General features: G+C 43.1%; 1 protein-coding gene across 3 annotated transcripts in view; it reads right to left on the minus strand.

Moving 5' to 3' along the window:
- Window positions 1-10,263: 10,263 nt before the first annotated feature.
- LOC138570254 (zinc finger protein 84-like) overlaps window positions 10,264-21,741 on the minus strand; it is a 57,160-nt gene continuing 45,682 nt past the window's right edge. For all 3 annotated transcript variants that reach the window (XM_069649012.1, XM_069649013.1, XM_069649011.1), the window contains one exon: window positions 10,264-17,190. In XM_069649012.1, the coding sequence (XP_069505113.1) occupies window positions 15,709-16,818 (1,110 nt within the window). In that variant the 5' untranslated portion in view covers window positions 16,819-17,190 and the 3' untranslated portion in view covers window positions 10,264-15,708. The remainder of the gene's footprint in view (window positions 17,191-21,741) is intronic.

Below are 21,741 nucleotides of genomic sequence, written 5' to 3' on the forward strand. Positions count from 1 at the left end.
AGGAGGAGCCTGACAGCATTCTCTGCTCTCCAGCTGCAATAAGCAAAAGCTCCCAGTAGGGGGCTTTTGCTTCATAAGTGCCGCGATAGCAGAGCTTCACATAAGCACAGGAGGCTCATTCATTTGACAAAATGAATGCCTTTTAGTGCTTGACATATTTGACTTCGATCCTCATTTCCCTATAAACATTACTTTCGAACTTTCCTTAAAATTATTTTTTATATATATTTTATATTCTAGCCCATCTTTTGAGACAATAACATTTTTGAGTGAACTGTCCCATTAAGGCTACTTATGAGCATTCAAAAATAAAAATGGGCCTGGATCAGAACATATTATGGTGGGGAATTTGCTTTATATATTGGTGAAATTAAATCACATTACTGTATTGTTCTCATACTGCTCCGTGTCATGAGTGAGTTGTATGAGAAAGACATATAAAATAGTTGGCTTTATCAGTACTTGCTTTTAACAGACTTCAATGAAAGGAACAGATACAAATCAAGTGCCTGCGGGCACATTTGGGTAAGTGATTTTTATTACACCATTAGCAGAACCTTTTACAGCTGCAGTTACGCTATTAACTCACAGCACATAGCTTTGGAACAAACTGGCAGGCCAAAGTTTGATGCTTCTGTTTGATAAAGATAACTCAAAGAGATATCTTGCTTTGCCCACATTGCTAACTCACTAATTCCTTATCACTCACCCACTTCCAATGCCCTGGCTCACATCCAGACCATAGACTACCTTGATTTTCCTCTGCCATGCTCGGCAAGAAGCTGTTTTCTCGGTCTTGCTGGTAATTATAGCAATGGGGCCTGCACTTGGGCAACACTGAGGGAACAAAACCGGGGGTCTTGGCTTTGATTGTGCTTCCAAGTTGCAGCTCCCACTGCTTTCATGAATTGAAGTATGCAGCCGACTTTCCAAGAAATTGCAAGGAACGTCCGTCTGGGATCTGGTAAAGGAGTGCTGTGCTTGTTGATCAAGAATCACAAAACGGGGTTCTGTGAACGTGTAGACCTCCGCCTCAGAAATTATGTTGACATGGAAAGATGTAATTGTGGGAATATGATCAGGTGAGGAAACTAGCGGTAGGATTCATATGTTTCTCCTATATGAAGACATTCTTTCCCCATGTGATGCATTCATCACACCCATATGTTACATGCTCTAGGGTTTATTATTTTTCTTTAAATCATAGTGACATTTTTGAAGGTTTTACGCTTGTTTCATTGGCTGAAGGCAGTGCTTGTATGTGACATGGGAGTCTAGAAATGCACTTCCTAGTAACTGCTGAGGTTAGAACTTTCCAACGCACTTGACAATAGTGTGCCAAGGCCATCAGCCTACCATTTTGTTGACTGCACCATTTTAACCTGGATCGAACAATGAACCCCTCCCCTAGTTTAATGATTTAAAGGTATGCCCTAATACTGTATTTGTTTCTCTACTGTCCACACATTGTATTTGTATTGTATTTTATTGATTTATAAAGCGCCTTACGCCAAAGCGCTGTACATGGAACAACATAATACATAAAACATGAACGATAAAACTGTTGAAGCATTACAATATGAATCAATCAAACAACAAAACAGTGAAAAAAGCTACTAACTGAAGGGGGGGGAGGAAAGGGAGATGGGACAGGTTGGGGGGGGAGTGAAGGAGGAGGAAAGGGAGGGAAGAAGAGGGGGGTAGGGAAGGGGAGAGAGTCAGGGAAAAGAGTAAAGAAAGGGGAAGTAGAAGGGGTAGGGGTTTGAAGGAGGAGGATGGAGAAGGAGAGATTTAAGGGAAGTGCGGAATGGAGTGAAGGTGGGGGAAGAACGGATAGCAAGAGGAAGGGAGTTCCAGTGCAGAGGAGCTAAGAGCTGGAAGGAGCGAAAACGGGAGGAGGCACAGGGGGGTGGGGGTGAAGTGAGAAGGAAATGGTCAGTGGACCGAAGGGAACGGGAGGGGGAGAAGAAGGAGAGAAGGGAGGAGAGATAAGGGGGGGGCAAAACCATGGAGAGATTTGAAGACAAGGCAGAGAAATTGAAATTTAAGTTGGGAGTGAAAAGGAAGCCAGCCACGGTAGGAGAGAGAGGAAGAGATGGAATCACGAGAGGTGAGGAGACAGAGGGTGCGAACAGCAGAGTGGTAGTTGGATTTAAGAGGGGCAAGGTGAGAAGTAGGAAGTCCAAAGAGTAAGGAAGAGCAGTAGAAGAGGCGGGAGAAGTTGAGGGAGGAGATTAAGAGTTTAGTAGCGTGGAAAGTGAGAGAAGGGCAGATTTTGCAAATGTTGAAGAGGTGGAAGCGGCAGGAGCGAGAAGTGAGGGAGATGTGTTGGGAGCAGGAGAGAGAGGAGTCAAAGAGAACGCCTAAGTTACGAGCCTGAGGAGAGATGGGGAGGTTGGAGGGAGGGAAGTGAATGAAAGGGGGAGGAGAGGAAGTGGGAAAAGAGTTAGAGGGAAAGAATATGACTTCTGTCTTGTCGGTGTTAAGAGAGAGAAATCGGGAAGACATCCAGTTCTTGATGGCAGTAAGGCAGGAAGAGAGTTGTAGGTGGGGGTCAGTTGAGAAGGAGGAGAGGAAGAGTTGAGTGTCGTCGGCATAGAAGTGGTGGGAGATGCCAAATGAGGAGATAAGAGGAGCAATGAGGGAGGTGTATAGAGAGAAGAGGAAAGGGCCTAGCACAGAGCCTTGGGGTACGCCTTATTCCAGAGGATAGTTAGGAGAGGACTGGCCACCCCAGGAGACTGTAAAGGAGCAGGAAGAGAGGTAGGAGGATAACCAGTTGAGTACAGAGCCCTTGAAGCCAAAGGAGGAGAGAGTGTTCCCCACCACACATGATAATGTGGTGGGGAACATTCACCCAACTGAACCTATTAGTATTAAAGTAGACTCATTTATTAAATTGCCCTGTATCCCATAGTACCCTTTGAAGCCTGAAACTGAATTAGGTATTACTCCTGTTATGGAATCACTCCTGAATCAAGGGATTATTGTCGCTATTAGTAACCCGTGCAACACTGCTATATTGTCTGTTATGAAGCATGGAAAGTCTACTTACCGTTCTATTAAAAAAGTTGTAAAAGTAGTAGTGTTCCCTTCATTCCCGGTGGTGCCAAATGTTGCCACTTTCCTGTATTCCTCCTGATGCCATCCATTGTATGGTAGTGGATCTTTGCTCCATGTTCTTCTCTGACCCTATTCATCAGGATAACCAATACTTATTTGCATTTTTGCATAAAAGAGTCAAGTAAACTTGGATGGCATTACCCCAGGGGTACACAGAGTCCACCACAATCTTCTTGCAGGAACTAACAAGGGAATTAGATAATCCAAAGTTACCCGGGAGATCTGTATTGGTTCAATACGTAGATGAACTATTGATAGAGTCACCTTCTTCTGAAGCTTGTAAACAGTATACATGGATGCTGCTGAACGATGCTTTTTGAATGAGAGAGTTCCCTGCTTAGGACATGATATTATTAAAGGTCACCAGTTGATATCTCCCTCCTGGAAAGAGACAGTCTGTAAAATTCAAAAAATTCAGACTGTCACACAGATGAGAGCCTTTTAGGGATAGTCGCTTACTGAGGGCAATGGATTTTAGGTTATGCTGAAATTGTCAAACCCCTTCAACAGTGTACCTGAATCACTGACATTGAACCCTTACAATAGATTCCAGAGGCAGAGGAATAATCAATGAGGAAAAATACATGTCTAGTTGGAAAGGGATTCACATTGTATTGTCATGAAAAGAGTGTCTTTTCATTGGAAGTGCTCACGCAGATACATAGTTTTCATCATGGACACATCGCTTATTACAGTAAGAATTGGGTCCTGTGGCTGCTGAATTCCATCTTGTCTGAGATCTATTGCCACAGCAGCATCACCGGGAGAGCAGAGGGAAAACATTGTGCTTGAATCTCCCTTCGAAGTAGCAGTGGACCATGGTGCACTTTCTGTGCTATTGAAAACCAAGAAGCAGCAAGTGCTTGTCTAGACTAGAGCAAGAACATATGAAATCCCTTGTCAGAACTCAAATATCTGTCATCCTGACTAAGTGTTCTGTACTGACCCCAGTTTCCATACTCACCACGCCCCAAGGAGAACCACATGATAGTACTGCACATGACAGTGTAACCATTACAGATTGGTAATGCCCTCTACTAATCTTACTAATGTATCTCTTTCTGAGCCAGTGTTTGTGCACTTCATTGATGGATCATGTTACTGAGGTAATAAAGCGAAATTGGTTGTGGGGTATTTGTTGTGTGAACCCAGGGAGGTGGTGGAAAGTGGAAGCTCCTACAAGTCACCTCTACCTAGTTTACAGAATTAGTTGCCCATACCAAAGCTTGTTACCTAGCAGCACAGCAGTCCGGTAACATGATTACAGTCTTGTAATAATATTTTGGGGTGGCCCATAACTTTGGCCAGCTCCGGTAACAGAGAGGATTATTCACCTTGACACGGGTTCCAATACAGAATGAACAATATGTGAAAGATTTGCTGGATGCTATCATGTTTTCAGAAAAGATAGCCATTGGTAGGTGTAACACTCACCAACCTTTATACAATCAAAGCAATTGCATCAAGGATTGTGTGGATCGTACCGCTAAGCTGGTTGCTGCATCATATTTTGGGGATGTATATACGCTTCCTGTTAAATCCCATTATGATCCTTCCTCTTAGAAAACCCAGCAATATTTGTCCTCAATTCAAGAAAATGCTCTGTGAGGAACGAGGAATGAGACAGAGAGACATGTTTTTTCCCATACACCTTTATTGACAAAAGAAAAGGGGGTTTGAAATGCCTCTATGTCCCTTCTAAGAGGTGTTTCCCTACCTCAAAAGAAACTAAGGGACTGTTGGATGTCAATGTTCAAAGCAAAATGTGTTGTGTCCAAAGTACTAATCTAGCCCCCACATTCTAAAAATCACCTCTAAGGTGAAAGGGAAAATGTATTTAGTCTTGAGTAGCGTACATATGTTCAAAAAAAGGAAATGTGTAAATCCAAAACAAAAGTCCAAGAAAGATAGAGTGCCTTGTTCGAGTGTTGTCCCCTTCCTCTGATTTCTCTTCACTCTGTTTTAGCCTTCCAAGTTCCTTAAGTTTATCTTGATCAACAACACAACTGGCACACAAAACACCTGGCTGGCAGTCTGTATCTTGGTAGGATACCTGGTGCACTCTCCTGCCAGGTGTTCACTCTTTTTCAATATGTTTTAACACAGCCTTTTACTAGTTCTGATGTATCCTTCTCAGGACCTCTTTAGGCAATGTATCCTACACACACTGTTCAACTTGTCCTTGCCTGGTGTGCTTCCCTTCCAGGTCTTTCCCATATGAACTTACTTGCAACTTGCATCTGCCTGGTATACTCTCCTGCCAGGGCTTTCTTATATGAACACACTTGCATCTGCCTGGTCTACTTTCCTGCCAGGACTTTCTTCTATGAACAGACTTGCAACTGCCTGGTATACTCTCCTGCCAGGGCTTTTCTCAGAGGTATGTTCTTGTGTCTTGAGTCTGCCTACATTTACAAACTTTATGTTCTTTTAGGTTTATTCTGTTCTCTCCTGAATATGCCTATTATACTATCCTGCCAGGGCTTTTCTTATAGGTATATTGCATACACTTACACACTTGACAGTCTCTTATATTCACTTCGTTCTGTCTCTTAAAATGACATTCCCTTGCTCGTTCTTTCTTATATACTGCATTCATCGTTATTTGCTTTTGGTAGGTTTGCTAATACACCTCAGTGTCCCTACTTCCCTTGGGTGGACTCACCACTTCTTGATGGCATGTTCAGATTCTCCTGCAGTAAGTCTGTGGTGGATCTTTGGCATTCAGCTCCCTTCTGCCACCTCAGCGCTATATCTTCTCGTGGCTCCTGCTTGTCTATTCAACCTCTCTCCATGCTCGGGTGGTGTGTAGGCTGCCTCACAGTACCAGAAAATGCCCTGGAGCCTTTCTCCTGCTTTGGGTGTTAGCTCTCCTTGCCCTTTTTTGGTGAGCCGGTTGGCTCCACAGCCCTCGCACCAGCACCACAGTCCCTCGGTCAACACCAAGAATATTAGAGTTCCCAAGCCATTGTGCTTGTCAGCTGGTTCACTGTCTTAAATCTCCCAGCATCAGGCATGTTCCTGCAACAACTAGAGCGCTGCTTGTGCTCTTGGCCTCCATTGATCTTGATTACTCGGTTCATCTTCTTCGTCGCAGTACTTTCGCATTTAGGGAAATAGAAGTCAGTTCTTGATAACTTGTATGTACATTCTGAGACAATGTTCTGAGTGATTTTGAAAGGCAAGTCACTTCTTCATGACTTATATACAGATCCTGTATAAGTCTTTTCAGTATCCTTCCTTGGTGGGTGAGGGGAGGTATGGCAATATGCCATTAAGGTATGGGGAATGGAGGGGGTATGTTCAAAAGAAAAAGGGGGCTAGCATGTCTCGTCTGATGATGTCATGACACCTCCATGAGGGCTGCCTCCCCCCATGTGATCCTCCCTCATATAGCCACCCCTAGGGTCAGAATCAGGTAGCGGCTATCCCCTGGCCGCATAGGGAGAGCTTGCCACCAGGAAAGAAGTGATGACACCATCAGATTCATCACAGTTACCTCTAGTGAAAAGGATAACCGGATATGGAAAGGGTGTCAATTGCACGGCGACTCGTTGAGGGGTCAGAAATGAGAAGCAGACACAAAGTGGTAATATTTTCAACATTATCCCCTTTATGAACGGAAATGGGTTTGGATGAATGGCTAACTTTCCCCCTCCTACAAATCTAAAACTAAAGCAGGCTGACCTTGTGCCCAAACTAAATCTGACCCTCACAATAACATACACATGTAAAAGGTGCAAGGTAAATGTTTCAAAGTTGAACTCAAAAGAAGTGTGTAAAAACCCACATTTACAACTTCAACCAAAACAATCCTTGTGTCCAGGGGTTGGTTCCCTTCCCTTGGATTATTTCAGGAAAACTGTTCACAATCTTCTGTGTCAAGACCAGTCTCTTAAAGACAGTACAGTTGCCTCTTTTACCTAATACTCTCCAAAGGAGGGCAAAACAAATGTTCCTTCCACAACACTAGTTGGAATATAGCAAAGATTAAGTCTCCCCTAGTCTTTCAGAATGGCAAAAGCAAATGTCTTTTCCACAATACTGGTTGGACTATGGCAAAGGAAAGTACTTTCTACTTTTCAGGATGGCTAAACAAATGCCTTTTCTCCAATTGTGATTCAAGTATGGCAAAAGGCAAGTCTTTTCAAAATCTCTGGTTGACAAACAGTTCAATTGAAATAAGAACTTAATATGACCAAGTCCCTCTTTAACACACTAGTTCAAAGTGAGTTTCTTGGTATACTTTTCTGCCATGAAACCTCTCAACTGTAAACTCTTGATATCCAGGTTTACTCTCCTGACAGGAATATCTCCTCTTTTGGCTCACACAGATCCCCTGGTTTACTCTCATCCCATATATGAGGGTTTGTTCAAGCTCCGCCTGTCAACCTTTCTTAAATTGGTCTTGGCAATGCTTGTTCCAAGTTTCCCCCAACTGATATCTCATGTCTGGAGAATCGGACGTGTGCCTTTGTTTCTCACTCAATCTCTCTTGGCAAAGCTTGTTCCAGGTTTTCCCCAACTGACATCTCATGTTAGGAGAACTGTACAACTCTTGCCTCTTTGTTTCTCTCACAGTGTCTTTCAGTTTATGGCAATGCTCGTTCCCGGATTTCCCCAACTGACCTCTCATGTCAGGAGAATAGTAATATATTTGTTTTCTCTTCTCAGTTCTATTTGATCGGTATTCAATAATGCTTCCAAAACACTTTTTAGCTTGTTTGCACATTACAGTGCCCCCTATGCTTCTTGGCTGACTCACCAGTTCACTGTGCAGCTGCTGCGAGGAGCTTGGGCGGGGCCAGCTTCCCTTTCTCGGCAGAATCTCTTTGGATCCCACATCGGTTTAAAAGTCCTTAGCTGCAGGAACCAGTGCAGTTCCGCTGCATCTCGTCTCCTTGAGTCCCGCTTCACACTGTTCACCTCAGCTTCACGGGAGAGCAGGTGATATGTGGGTTTAAATGTCCCACGCAGCTGATTAGGTTGGTGACAACGAGACTGCACATTACTATTGGCGTCACATGTCTTTCACATGGACTCCTTGCTCCTCTTCCTCGTCACAGTACCTTAGGCTTTCTGGCACTTTGAGTCCAAGGAAGTTGCACCTGATTTTAAGTCAAATTTCTGAACAGTTGCATTTAAAATCACATAGACATCTGAGGTTTCATATGTTCTAGGTTTACCATGTACATGTGAAGACTGAACAGGGTTTTGTTTAAGCAAAGTGGCTTTTAGAGTGTTAGATGGTTCAGAATAATGACAGCAGGCCATTACAAACTCTGGAATTAAGGGATCTTCTTCACAAGAAAGAGATCTATATTGCTTCTCTCCTGTTGTAGTTACCACTCTCCCCTGACAGCCATCTGTTCCCTTGTGATCCACCCTCAGAATACCACCCCTAGGGTCAGGATCAGGTAGTGGTTGCTTTCCCTTGGCCAAATGGGAGGAGACTTTAGGTTGGGGATCAGTGATTAATGGGCCCCAACATTTTAATATTTCATCTTGTTAGGTTATATCACGGATAGGCACATGTGGGGTGGGGTGGGGTGGGGTGGGGTTGAATGGTTATCTTCCTGAATCGCCACTGAGTTTTCTAAGATTGTGCAATCATATTGTCAGTGCTGTATCAGCCTCTAGAATAATGTCAGAAAGACTGCACCCTCCACTCAGTGTGCATATCCTCCCCCACCGCTCCTTTGTGGGTCTTCACATTGATTTTGTACAGCTTCCACATTGTAATACATGGCAGTACCTTCTTGTTATTTTGGATGTGTTCCCTTGGTGGGTGGAGGCTTACCCAAGCGGGAAAGAAGATGCAAAAACTTTTAAGATTTTGGTGAAAGACTTTGTCCCAAGGTTTGGGACACCTATTACCATTAAGAGTGACCACTGTACACATTTTGTAAATATTGTCATAAAATCACTTTTGTCCAGATTCAGCACCTCTTGCATTTGATTCACCACCCCCAGTCTGCAGGAGAGAGAAGGAATAGGGGGTTTGAAAAATAACCTGTCTAAAACGTGCCATGAAACTGGTTTGAAATTACTGGAGGACTGGCACTGTTCAACATGCATGAAAAGTAAGCTAAGGAGCAAAATGGGCCTTTTTCTCCTTCTGTGAAAGCTGTAGCCAATTATTCGCAATTATTCGCATTTAATAGATGATAGACTATTGGAGAACATGAAGTCCTTTATCTCTTCTGTGAGTCTTGCTCATGACCAGGTCAAAGACATACTGCTCAGGGAAGAACTTGCACCTGGACACTGCTTGAAATCTGGAGACCGAGTCTTGATAAAATTCTGCCAGTGAAAATTCACAGTAGCAAGTCAGAATCAGTATATGTACAAGGAGACATGATTTCACACAGGTTTTATTGTCCTCTTTAATGCAAGAAAAACCTAGTGTTTCCCTGAGCCTGTGATACTAATGCATACTCTATATAAAAGGAAGCCAGAAGAGGTGCTTATCAGGAGGTCAAGGGGTTAAATAGAAATGCAGTCCTCTGTTCCGAATCCTATTCTAACCTAGGGTCTTTCCCTATTTCTTTTTTTATTATTGTGCATCAGTTTATTAAAACCTTGTGCAAACATTATTCAAATAAATCACAAATGCAAGAACAAAACATCTAGTGAAAAATTAACCTAAAACATCCCAAATATATGCCCAATACATTTAAATAGACATTAGCCCTTGCTCTGAAATTTCGTTGTTTAAAAACATTAAATAGACCTTTTTTTCCTCAATGTTCAAATATTATTTGTATCATCCTAACAAGTAAAATAGTCAGGGAGGATTAGCGGCCTGCCAGCAGACGTGTGTAGTCCTCACTATTTTGGACAAGTTTAGCTAATAACTCAGATATGCACTTATAAGTTGAATGTCAGATTAGTATGAAGTGACACCAAGTTTCTGGGGATTCTGGGGTTTTTACAAAGATGGCAGCACCTTTCTGAGATTGCTAGCCGCCTTCGTGGACCCACCACTTCCAATGAAAACTGAATGTTGAGTCTGAGTCGCATTAAAATAGTCTGATATTTATGATGGGGAAGCGTTGAATGCAGTGTAGTAAATCATCCAGTTACGGTAAGAAACTTTTCCTTATAGAACTTGATTAGCGGAACCATAGAAAAAGGAAATGTTTTAATTATGATTTATTTATAATATGTTTTCACATACAAAAACAAATACTTTTCATACAATGCAGTCCATTTTATAACATTAATTTAAATACATTCCATTAACATTCTAGAGAATTAATTCATAGTATTCTTTCAGTTAAATTCAATATCAGACTTAGGAATATTATACCATTATTATAAAATCACATACTTATTGATTCAGTTAGGTGAGAATAAGCTGACAAGGACACCTTTTAAAAATCTAATCAAGTTCAACTTCCATGAAATTTGAGGGCCCTCTTGCAACTTATGACACAATTCTTCTGCCGAGCAAGTTCTAAACTCCAGGAAGAAGCGCCCCAAATATAACTGTCTTGTGTTTTTTAAACTGAGGCACTCAACCACAAGATGTTGTAGGGTTTGAACTTTAAGGGCATCTTGGCAGAAGCGACACATTTTTAGATTTCTTATAATTTTTTTCCTGGCTCCCAAAATGTAATTTGTAGGCAGTAACTTAAGCTGGATTTTAAGAAAATAATATCTCCAGCTCGCATCTGGGAATGTCTTTAAATACTATAGAATCATAATAACAGATTTCCCCACCAGCAATAAATGATGATTCAAGGTGTATTTTTTAGACTCTTCAATTATGCAAATCCACTCTAAACTCCAGAGGCAGGTGTTTATATACGTAGGGTTTGAGGCTAACATTTCAGGTGTTACTTCTAATGATTTCAGAGTATTGTTACTGTTTGTTTGTTTTATTCGTATTTATATAGCGCACAACAGTCCGAGGACATTGTGGCACTTGTTACAGTACAAAGCTTAGTTACATAGTCATTAGCAATATATACAGGGTACAATATAGTGGATTCTCCACTAAAACCCTGCCTAGAGTAATATTCCAGTTAGCCAGTAGAGGGCAGACGCTTCCTGATCCCAGACCTGGGGATGGTGTACTGTGGGAGGATCACATGGGTGGAGGCAGGGCACAGGGTACTGGGGTGATTTCACAGGGTGAGACATGGCACTGTTCCCCGGATGATGGCAAGATCATTCTAAGAGAGGTTATCCCATCTTGCCATTCTGATGAATATCAGTCTATGGTTCTAACTAATTCAGTAAAAACTAGGATTAAAAAATATAATTAAAATATCAAAAGAAACCGCCTCTTCATAACCATTCTTTATACCCCTAACTCCCCATATCCTCCACAATGCCAAGGGTATGCCAATAGGAACATTTAATATGTTCCTTTTACTTTACAATCTAACTCTAAAAAGGTTAAAAACTCTAACTCCTTTATTAATAACATCAAGGGAGGAAAATCCATTCATAAAACATTTGAAGTAGAGAAATAGATGTTTCCTAAAGTGCACTGCATGTCACAGAATCCCTCAGGGACTGTGAAGAAGGAGATAGCTGAAGAGGCATGCAGGAGCCAAAGTCAGGCAGGCAAGCCTAACAGCTTTTGGCAAGGTCAGGCAATTAGTTCTAAGGGCCTGTACCTGATACCAATAAACCCACCTGAGAGGCGCAAAAGGCTGCAGCAGGGAGGAGCAGTAGAAAGAAACTGGAGCAGAAGCAGGAAGTTCGGCAGTAGCAGAAGTAGAAGCACAAGACAGGCAGGCTCTAAGTTGGTCCTGCGCTAACAAACCCTGTTTGGCTATTGCAGTATTGGAAGAGGCTGGAAGAAACAGGCAGTCTTTCCAGGTGCGCCTCATTGCCATGAATGCAGAGCTGAAATCGGGCATCCACCCAAGGTCTGTGTGCAAAAGGAAGCCCAGGGAAACTGGAGAGTGGCCAACTATCCCTTGATGAGGCCGGATTGGAGACACCTGTGCATTAGAGCCGTGTGGTTTAGAGCTGAGACTGTTCAAGTTGGGAAGACATAGTCTGGAACCTAAAGACAGATTTTGTGGTAGCTGCAAGACAGAAGGAAAGGCAAATAGGCTGTCCTTTCTTGCCATCCAAGAGAGAAGAGTGCCTTGCCAACTTGTAGAGTTCTAAGAAGTCTTGTTGAAGTTGCCTAACACTTTAAGTTGCAGTAGCAGCAGTAGAACTGTGGTCATCAACATTCTTGGCAGCACTGTAGTAGGTGAATGTAGTAGAAGCAGAAGTCAACTGTGGGGCAAGGGAGTATGCTGGCACAGTTTCATTAGTAGAAGGGAGTTGCTGGAGAGAGAACAAACCCAAAGCAGGAGCATCCTGATAAACTGTACGTAAAAGGCGCTGCAGAAGTTATATGCAGAAGAGTTGTGGTTGAACAGAAGTGGTAATTTTGTCATCAACTTTATACATTCTTTCCTGGAAGGAGTTTATCCAGGAACCCTCATTGGTGCTGTTGTTCACAGCTGTTCTCCATGACTTAGGGATTTGCTCAGCTATCAGTATCTTATCAAACAATATCACACGTATAATAGCCCAGCTCTCAGGGTCATTTTTCAAAATAATACTGGTAAGGCTATCTGGACCCAGTGATTTAAAGGCTTTTAGTTTGTCAATCTTATATACAATTTCACTACGTTCAATCTGTATATTAGTTGCATAATTGGCAGACTTTTTAAAGGGTTTGTTCACTATAACTCCATTATATGGTTCTATTTTCAGATATTCTAACCATTGTGCCTCGTTCACAGAGGTTCAGCATCTTTATATTTCTATTATCCTTAGCCTTACCCAATATGCCCCATATACTCCTGTATCCCTTGAGTTCAATGCTGGCAGCATCCTCTGCCAGCTCGCACTTCTGCATGAGGACTGCCAACAGCATACCCAATTTTCCTAACTAAAATGACAGCATTACGATAATCACTTTCACATTTCATAATCCGACGCCCGCATTGGTTTCTTTTTATATCTCTTATAGCTTCATTATATTTTCTAGATCTCTGGAGTTCACAATCCACATACATGGTTTTATGAACTGCCATTTTTATTGGAGAACTGCTGAAACCACATTTCAATTTCATCCATGTTCATCTGCTTCAATTTAGTAGATATACTACTTCCACTAGCTTTTATTCTTCTACTGGCTCAAACAATATTGTGAACCGACCAGCAAATACGATTGCTAGCATGGTAACTTTTGGCTGGTAACCTTCCACCCCTGGAGCTCCCTCTTTCGGGCTTGGACCCCTTTCAGATATCAGCCTTCCTCTTCCGGGTTCACTTTAGCTAGATTGTGAATGCCTTCAAGTGATTCAGAATAGTGCAGTCAGGGTAGTCTCTGGACTCAATTGGAGAGACCATGTCGCTGATGCCAGGCGACACCTGCACTGGCCCCTGGTGAGGGCCAGAATTCAGTTACCACTTCTTCTGATCACTCAAAAATGTCACCTTAAACTTATGCCTTCCTATTTAATGGAATGATTGGCTATAAAGCATAATTTAAGAGCTTTAAGATCCAATAATACAAATCGGTTATAGATTCCACGTTGTAAAACCACAACATCACTTGTGGGTTCATTTGCCAACGCATCCCCCAGAGCCTAGAACACTCTTCCAGTTGATCTTAGGGAACTAAAGTCAGTGGAAATGTTTAAGGAGAAACTTAAAACGTTCTGTTCTATTAATAAGGGCTCCTGGATCTGGTTTTCACCGAGAATATGCCTAGCTGTGTTTATCTGTTAAATCGGCGTTAGAGCTGCTTTGTTTATTATTTGTGGGCACCCGTAAGCCTTCAGGTGATTGGAGCGCGGTACAAATCACTAAACATAAACATATAACACGCTTAATAGCCAGAGGTTTCTAAGCACGGACCCGGGGTTCAAACCTGTGTTGAACTGCGTCATCTTAATTCCAAGACAAGAGCGTTGCCCCTGAGCTATCCTCCCGTCCACTTGATAGAAAGATGTTATTTTGCCTTTAACACCAGTGTTCTTTTGAGCAAGGTTCTCATTCTGCTCAGGCAATACATCCAAAACAGTTTGCATTTTCAATGCTGCAGCTGTTTGTTTCCCTTAACACAGGTTATATGTCGTAGCCTTTGCTTTACTCTTACTTGGCATTATCCTTTGCGTCTCCCAACAATGAAATCCCATCGCCCGTAACACTCGTATCAAGGGATATCACAATTTGAAGGCACTCCCCAAGTTCAATATAATCCCAGCCCCTTCCCGCTTAGCGCAGACAGTGAGACAGCACTCGCCCAAAGAACTCTCTCACGGGATGTGCGTGTGCCGGATGCGCACAGCCAGTAGATGTTATACTTCTGGTGCTGCGGGGGGTGGAGGGCTTGGTTATTATCCAATGGAATTAATGAGTTTTGTGTCTGTGGCCAATCAATTGAATGAGTCTCGTTAGACTAGACAGGCATTTGAGCACGAGGCTCGCTGAACAATAAATGAAGTCGCCAACACTAGTTGCACCAAGAAATGTCAGCGGGTATAGGAAGCGAGACAGCACTCGCCCAAAGCACTCCCTCAGTATGCGCACACGTATATGCATTATTTAGTACAGGGTGCATTTTTCACTATAGGTTCCTTGGCACAAAGAGCAGTTGTAAATTAAAATATACGAGAAACTATATAAAACAACAGAAATCAAAGAGGAAGAGATGGGTCTTTAGCAAGCACCTGTAGGCCAGATGGTCTATGTGAATTTATAGTATCAGAGGGGGGACATTTAGATATGTTGAGCTGCACCACCCCGTAAATGACTTCAGAAACAAACAGGGATGCCCAATCCAGTGGAGGAACTAGATTCAAGACTACAGGGAGGGCAATAGGGCCTGTAGCTATTTAACAGCCTTGTTTTAGGCACTGTCATAATTTCCAGTGGTCCTTATTTTGCCTAAGGCCCTTAGACATTGTTTCATTGAATGTGTATTTTACCACAGAAGACACTTCCATTATAACTTCCAGTAGGATGCATTGCAAACACCAGTGTTTCTCCCAATTGTAAGCAGCAATTTGTAAAACAGTCAACACACAGGGCTTTGATGGCAATGAAAACTCAAGAGCTGAGATTTTGGTCATTAGCAGTGAGTGCAGGTGACATTTTCTAACCTGCATGTCTGCTGGTGGTAACTAGGGCTTCTCTCTGACTGAAATTGCTCCCTGTATTCAGTGTACTGTTCACATTTTTCACCTGTATATATTCTCTAGTGGGCAATAGGTGTATCCTCAAGACAACATTTTCCCCACATTAAATGCATTGAAAAGGTTTCTCAATTGTATGTGTTCCCAGGTGAAAGGGTCCCTTCGACTGCATCTTTTCCTGCATTCAGTGCGCTGATTAGTTTTCTCATTTTTATGTCTTCTATGTAGATTAATAAGAATTCTCTTCCGACTCAATGTTCCTGCTTTCATTTCACTGTTAAGCAACCTCAATTGTATGTATGCTCTTGTGCCCAACTACTAGTAAGATCATGCAGTAATAAGGTGTCTTTTCTATATGTTTTATCAGGTGGAGGGTAGGTCTTCACTTTGCACTGATTCTTTGCCCACATTCTGTGCACTGTTAAGGTTTCTCACAAGTATGCCTTCTTTGATGATTTATAAGAATGATCTTCCGACTGAAACCTTTCCCACACTCAGTACACTTATAAGGCTTCTCAACTGTGATTGTTCTCTGGTGCTTAATAACATCACAGTTACTAGTAAAGTTTTTCCTACTTTCCGTGCAACAATAAGGTTTCTCAGCTGTATGCATTCTCAGGTGTCTAATAAGATGTTCCTTCTGAGTGAACCTTTTCCTACATTCCGTGCACTCATGAGGTTTCACCCCTGTATGTGTTCTCTGGTGCCTATTAAGATTTTCCCTCTGACTGAACCTTTTCCTGCATTCTGTGCACTGATAAGGTTTCTCACCTGTATGTGTTCTCAGGTGACTAATCAGATTTCTCTTCTGACCAAATGTTTTCCCACATTCAGTGCACCGATAGGGTTTCTCACCTGTATGTGTTCTCTGGTGCCTAATAAGATCACGCTTAACACTGAAGCGTTCACCACATTCACTGCACCAATGAGGTTTCTCTTTTGTATGTGTTCTCAGGTGATGAATAAGACTTCTCTTTACGCTGAAATTTCGAAAACATTCAGTGCACTGATAGGGTTTTTCTCCTGTGTGTGTTCTCAGGTGGTCAATAAGACTACCTTTTACTCCAAAGCTTTTCAAACATTCATTGCACTGATAAGGATTCTCACCTGTATGTGTTCTCAGATGTGTAGTAAGATTTCCTTTCTGACTGAACTTTTTCCCGCATTCAATGCACTGATGGGGCTTTTCACCTGTATGTGTTCTCAGGTGAGTAGTAAGATGATCCTTCACACTGAATGCTTTCCCGCATTCAGTGCACTGATGAGGTTTCTCAACTGTAGGCTTTCTGAGGTGGGTAATAAGATGTTCCTTTACATCAAATCTTTTCCTGCATTGAGTCCACCTGCAAGGCTTTTCTTCTGTATGTGTTCTCTGGTGTTGAACAGGATCTCCTTTCTGACTGAAACTTTCCCCGTGTTCAGAACACAGATAGAGTTTCTCATCTATAGTTCTTCTCTGGTGACAAAGAAGACTTTTCGTCTGAATTAGATTTTCAGCATGTTCAGTGCATGGATACTGTTTTTTGTTCATTCTTATCCACAGGCGATGTACACAACTCTTCAAATAAACTCCTTATATTCAAAATATGTATATAATGTCACATGAAATTAAACATCGATAATAGCATAGACAATCACTTTTATAGAATATAATACATTGTGTGCCTATGATTGGTCCACAATTTTATACATTTATTCTATCTACATGCTGTCGGAAGCTGGTTGTTACTACAAAGATGTTTGGCTGCAAATCACTTGTCATGCAGTAGGCTCCGTCCTAGAGTTTTATATTTTTTAAGATATGTAGATAGTGTGTATTCCATCCACAAACTTTGCACAGTATTAGTCCATCAGAGAATTTGATCCGAATCGCTGTTATTGTATTTTTCTGGGCATCAGTCACCTATTGAAATAAAAGGGCAGTTAAATTAAACTTTTATACATGATCAAGCTCACAGGCATAGCATTTGATAGGCAGACTGGTTCTCAATTATAATGAGGAGTGCTAGTTAATTGCTTTCACATAACAAGTGATAGAACCGTTTTAGTGCCATCTATTGGGGATAAGCATCCTAACAGGTACTACAGTAATGATGCTAAAGTGATAAAGGTAATCTATCAGTGACAGAGCAGATATGACAAGGAGCAGGAATATTCTAGTTCATTGATATTTGCATACACCTTCATTTTAGTATAACAGATCATTCTACAGAGTAAATAATATAACAGTCAAAGACAAGCTGGAAGGCAAAACCTTTTAGGTAGATGCTTTGCTTATCAGGACCGTGTGTTTATGCTGCTCAATCTTATTTATCGAGCAAGTCCTCCACTAGCACATGAAAGCTCCACATTTCCATGCATTAATGGTAAGGGCAATTGCTTCACACTACGTCAGCAGTTTGTTACTGTGCAGATGGACTTCTAATCACCTTAACCCAAAATAGGCCCACCCCTTAAGAAGCGAGTGCACGTTTGTCCGCAAAGCAAGTTTATTGTACAATCAGCCGGGAGGAGCTAGATGATGCTGTAGAGTCAAACAAACCCGAGTCTCCCTGAACCACACAAACACTTGACATTGTATACATTTTGCAACAGTTAAAACACTCCCACATATTTTATTACAAGTCATCTCCCCACACACGATTGGTCAAACCTACACAAAAGAAACCCAATCTTCTATAATTCCCACATTCTCATTGGTCACTTTTAGTTAATCACATTCGCCTTTTCCTGGGATCTTCCGTGGCAGGTCATGACATCATCACATAGTTACACATTCGCATACACACATAATTCATTACAAGTTCCAGCTGGGGTGGGACCTTCTAACCACAGACGTGCTGTACATGGTTTGCAAGAATACTTCAAACAATATGAGGTGGGGGAGAATAAACAAGTTCCCTTTGAACTGCCGATAACTATCTCACCCGCCCAGACTTGCTGGTGTACTTGGAACACTCTAATCTAAACGACTACCAATTCAACATGCATGAACACCAGATACAACCTGAGAAAATAATCAAAACCCATAAAGTATTGGTCAACTCTGCCCTTAGTGGTCCCTTCACCTCAGGTTTATTGCTTAGCCACAAATAGATGGCTGGACCTATCTGGACAACAAATAACAGACTCTCATGCACTTAAAAAGATTGCATGTAATTTCCGCAATAGTGCTAAGTCATAAAAACCCTGAGCCTGCCTGCGACTGACCATCTGATAATGTTGCAGCTACTCGTAGCTCTTTCCTTCGGCCTTCAACCCTGGCCAAACCAGTTTTCCCCAGTCACACAGAGTTCACCTCGCAGAGTCTGGCCAAACAAGGAAGAAGCACACGGCAAACAGATTTGTACATTCCCCATGTACCCCAAACTGTCCCAAACATATGTCCTGCAAGACCCCATGTGTATATATATATCTATATACATGTTGGTGCATGCATGTTCAAGACTACCGCGTCCTCTTTACTGTGGATTCTTCATAGCAAATGTCATTTCGCGCGTGCGCATTATGAAGCTCCTCGTGGTTCAGTTTCCAGACACTTTGTGACACACCATGCCTATATTGTATTTATATTTAATCTGTGGTTTTGACATTCATCTTGTTGCGTGCATGCAAATCTAAATGTATCAACTAACACACAAGGTAACACTAAAAGAAAAACATATCCCATTCTCATTAGCTACGCTAAATACTAAGTAAAATTGCAACATCGCGCCAACTTCGCTATTCCCTTAGTCAACAATATGTCCCTCCTCTGGGCTTTTCCGCAACCTCTGCGACACTCTCTCTCTTTCCATTCTGTCCTCTGGCGCGACACACTCTTGTGGACATACTTTGGATGTTCTCATCACCTCAGACATCCCGCTCTCTTACCCTCTCACCACTCCTCTCTCTTGGACTGACCAATTTCTACTCTTCACTCATATGAAACTCTCTATCCCTCAGGCAAAGCCACCCCTTAGCACTCCCACCTCTTCTCAGCCATCGGCCCATAAAGCGTGTATCAGTGGATGCCTTTGCCTTTACTGTCTCTGCTCATCCTACTCCTGCGGCTGACTCACACCCTGACACATCCCTTTCTAATCTGCATCTTTCTATTTCGAACACCCTGGACATCCTTGCCCCTGTCACGAGAATCCAGCTGAAGCCTACCTCCAAGCGCAACTCTTGGTATGATTCCGACTTCGCCGTCCTGAAACGCAAGTGCAGGGTGGCTGAGAAAAAGTTGAGGGCTTTGGGTTAATTCTCTGACAAACTGGCCTGCCGCCTGCTCCAAAGGCAATACAGACACTCTGTCATGTCCAAGAGGAGAGCAAACATTCAAGCATGCGTCCCTGTGGCCACTAAAAAAACGGCCGACCTCTAAAGTCTGCAAGGACTGGCCAATCATGTTTCAGTCTCTGCCTCTCCTGTTCCCTTCCAATCCCTCTGTACGGCTCTGGCCTCTCACTTCACCGCAGAAAATCTGGACATCATGTCCCCCATCTCCTCTTCCACTTCCTCTTACTCTATTGGCCCCCCTTTGGCCATCTATCCCTCTCCTCCACATTTCTCCTGTTTCTCTCCAACACCTGATGAGGTTTCTAGACAAGTCTGATCTATGAAAGTGTCATCCAAACAGGTGCTCCCCTGCTCCTCCAGAACCATCGTGACACCCTCGATCCAGCCTTGGCCGATTTCTGTAATCACTCTTTCACCACTGGAATTTTCCCCTCTCCCCTTAAGCACTCCCTTGTGCACCCCCTTCTCAAGAAGCCGTTGGCCTATCCTTCCTGCCTGGCAAACTATCGCCCAATATCCATCACACCTTTCGTGGGCAAACTCTTGGAAAGATGGCCACCTCCCAGCTTACTCTCCACATTGAATCTGTTGGTTGTCTCCATGATCATCAGTCTGGCTTCAGAGCTGCCAGAGGCATGGAAACTGCTCTCCTGAAAACCAGTGAGAATCTGCTCTCTGATCTTGTTTCCAGAATTCCTCCCTTCCTCATCCTCATTGATCTTTCCTATGCTTTTGACACAGTCACCCACGCCATCCTGGTCAATCGACTTTGTGGAACCTGGGCATCATGGATCAGGGCCTGGAGTGGCTGACCCCCTTACTCTTGTACCGTCAAACTTGGTCCCATTCTCTCCGCCACCTCTCTCTCTACCTGTGGGATTTCTCAGGGCTCTATCCTATCACCCTGGTTTTTCAACCTCTACTTGGCCCCTTTGGCCCATCTGACCTCTACCGTCTCTAGCATTCACTGTCATGCGGATGACACTCCGCTTTCCTTCAGGCTCCCCTTAGCTTTCTCTCCTCTCTTGCTCATTCCTGAATGTCTATCCACGATTCAGGATTTCTGGGCCTCCAACGATCTCTGCCTTAATTCCATTAAGACAGAGATCCTTTTCATTGAGACCCCTGCCCCTGCTTTCCTTCTCTCACACTGGCCGCCCGCTTTGGACCCTCTTCCTTCACCTTCCTACGAGGTAAAAAAAACGTTGGTGTCATCTTCGCCTCCCTGCCCCCCTCAAACTTGGGCCAGACCACCTGAAGTTCTCCTCTGCTTTCTATCTCTCCCTCCACTGCTGACCTACCCGTCTGCTGTACTGACTGGTTGCTTGGCTACTCTCAGAGTTGCACTGGGTACCAGGCTCTTTCTTGGTCAATCACCCTTGCACTGTCTTCGGGCCTACCACGCATTTACTCAGAGCATTGCTTCCCTGTTTTCCCCTCCCCTCTCCCTTGCACTTCCCTTTTCCTTTCCCCTTTCACTTCTCGTTCTCGCACTGAATGACACAAGGCCTAGTAAGATTGTTTGTCTTGTCCTCCTTCTGTCTTTCCACCTTTGTCTTGCTGCGCCTAGAAACTCTTGTCTACAGGCGCATTATAAATGACTTATCATATCACGTGCAACGTGAATCCCTCTTTCTCATTGGGACCTTTCCTGACCACCCAACATTACCAATCGCTATGCATCTTGTGACCCACCTACTATGTTTCGCCTGATTACTTTTCTGCAAAAGCATATTGTCCTTGTCAAGCAAATATAAAACAGCCTTTGGGCCTCAATACAGGTCCGGCGGTAACCCTGCCAGTGCTAATGGCGGGTTGCCGCCGGACCCGTAAGAAATGACCAGCGCCTGTCTTCCCGGTGCCAACGGGCTATTACAAGTCCATAGGCTGGGAAGTCAGGCGTCAGTAATTTTGTTAACCCCCATTCCCATAGAGTTCCATCGGACTAACGGTGCCGGTGCTTCCACGACGGCTTTGCCTACTGTAACCAATGTGCCTGGCAGGCAAACCCATAGTTTCGGAAACAAGGGTGCCGGTGAGCTTACCGGCACTCTTATTTCCAGACCAGCAATCTTGTAATGAAGTCCAATATCTTTGAAAAGACAAGGACCCCATCGAGGGTAAAGCAAATAGCACCATTCTCTTTCCTCTGTGAGAATGATGCAGGCTATGA

This window comes from Ambystoma mexicanum, chromosome 2q, assembly GCF_040938575.1.
Source record: "Ambystoma mexicanum isolate Mex_15411 chromosome 2q, UKY_AmexF1_1, whole genome shotgun sequence".
NCBI classification, from domain to species: Eukaryota; Metazoa; Chordata; class Amphibia; order Caudata; family Ambystomatidae; genus Ambystoma; species Ambystoma mexicanum.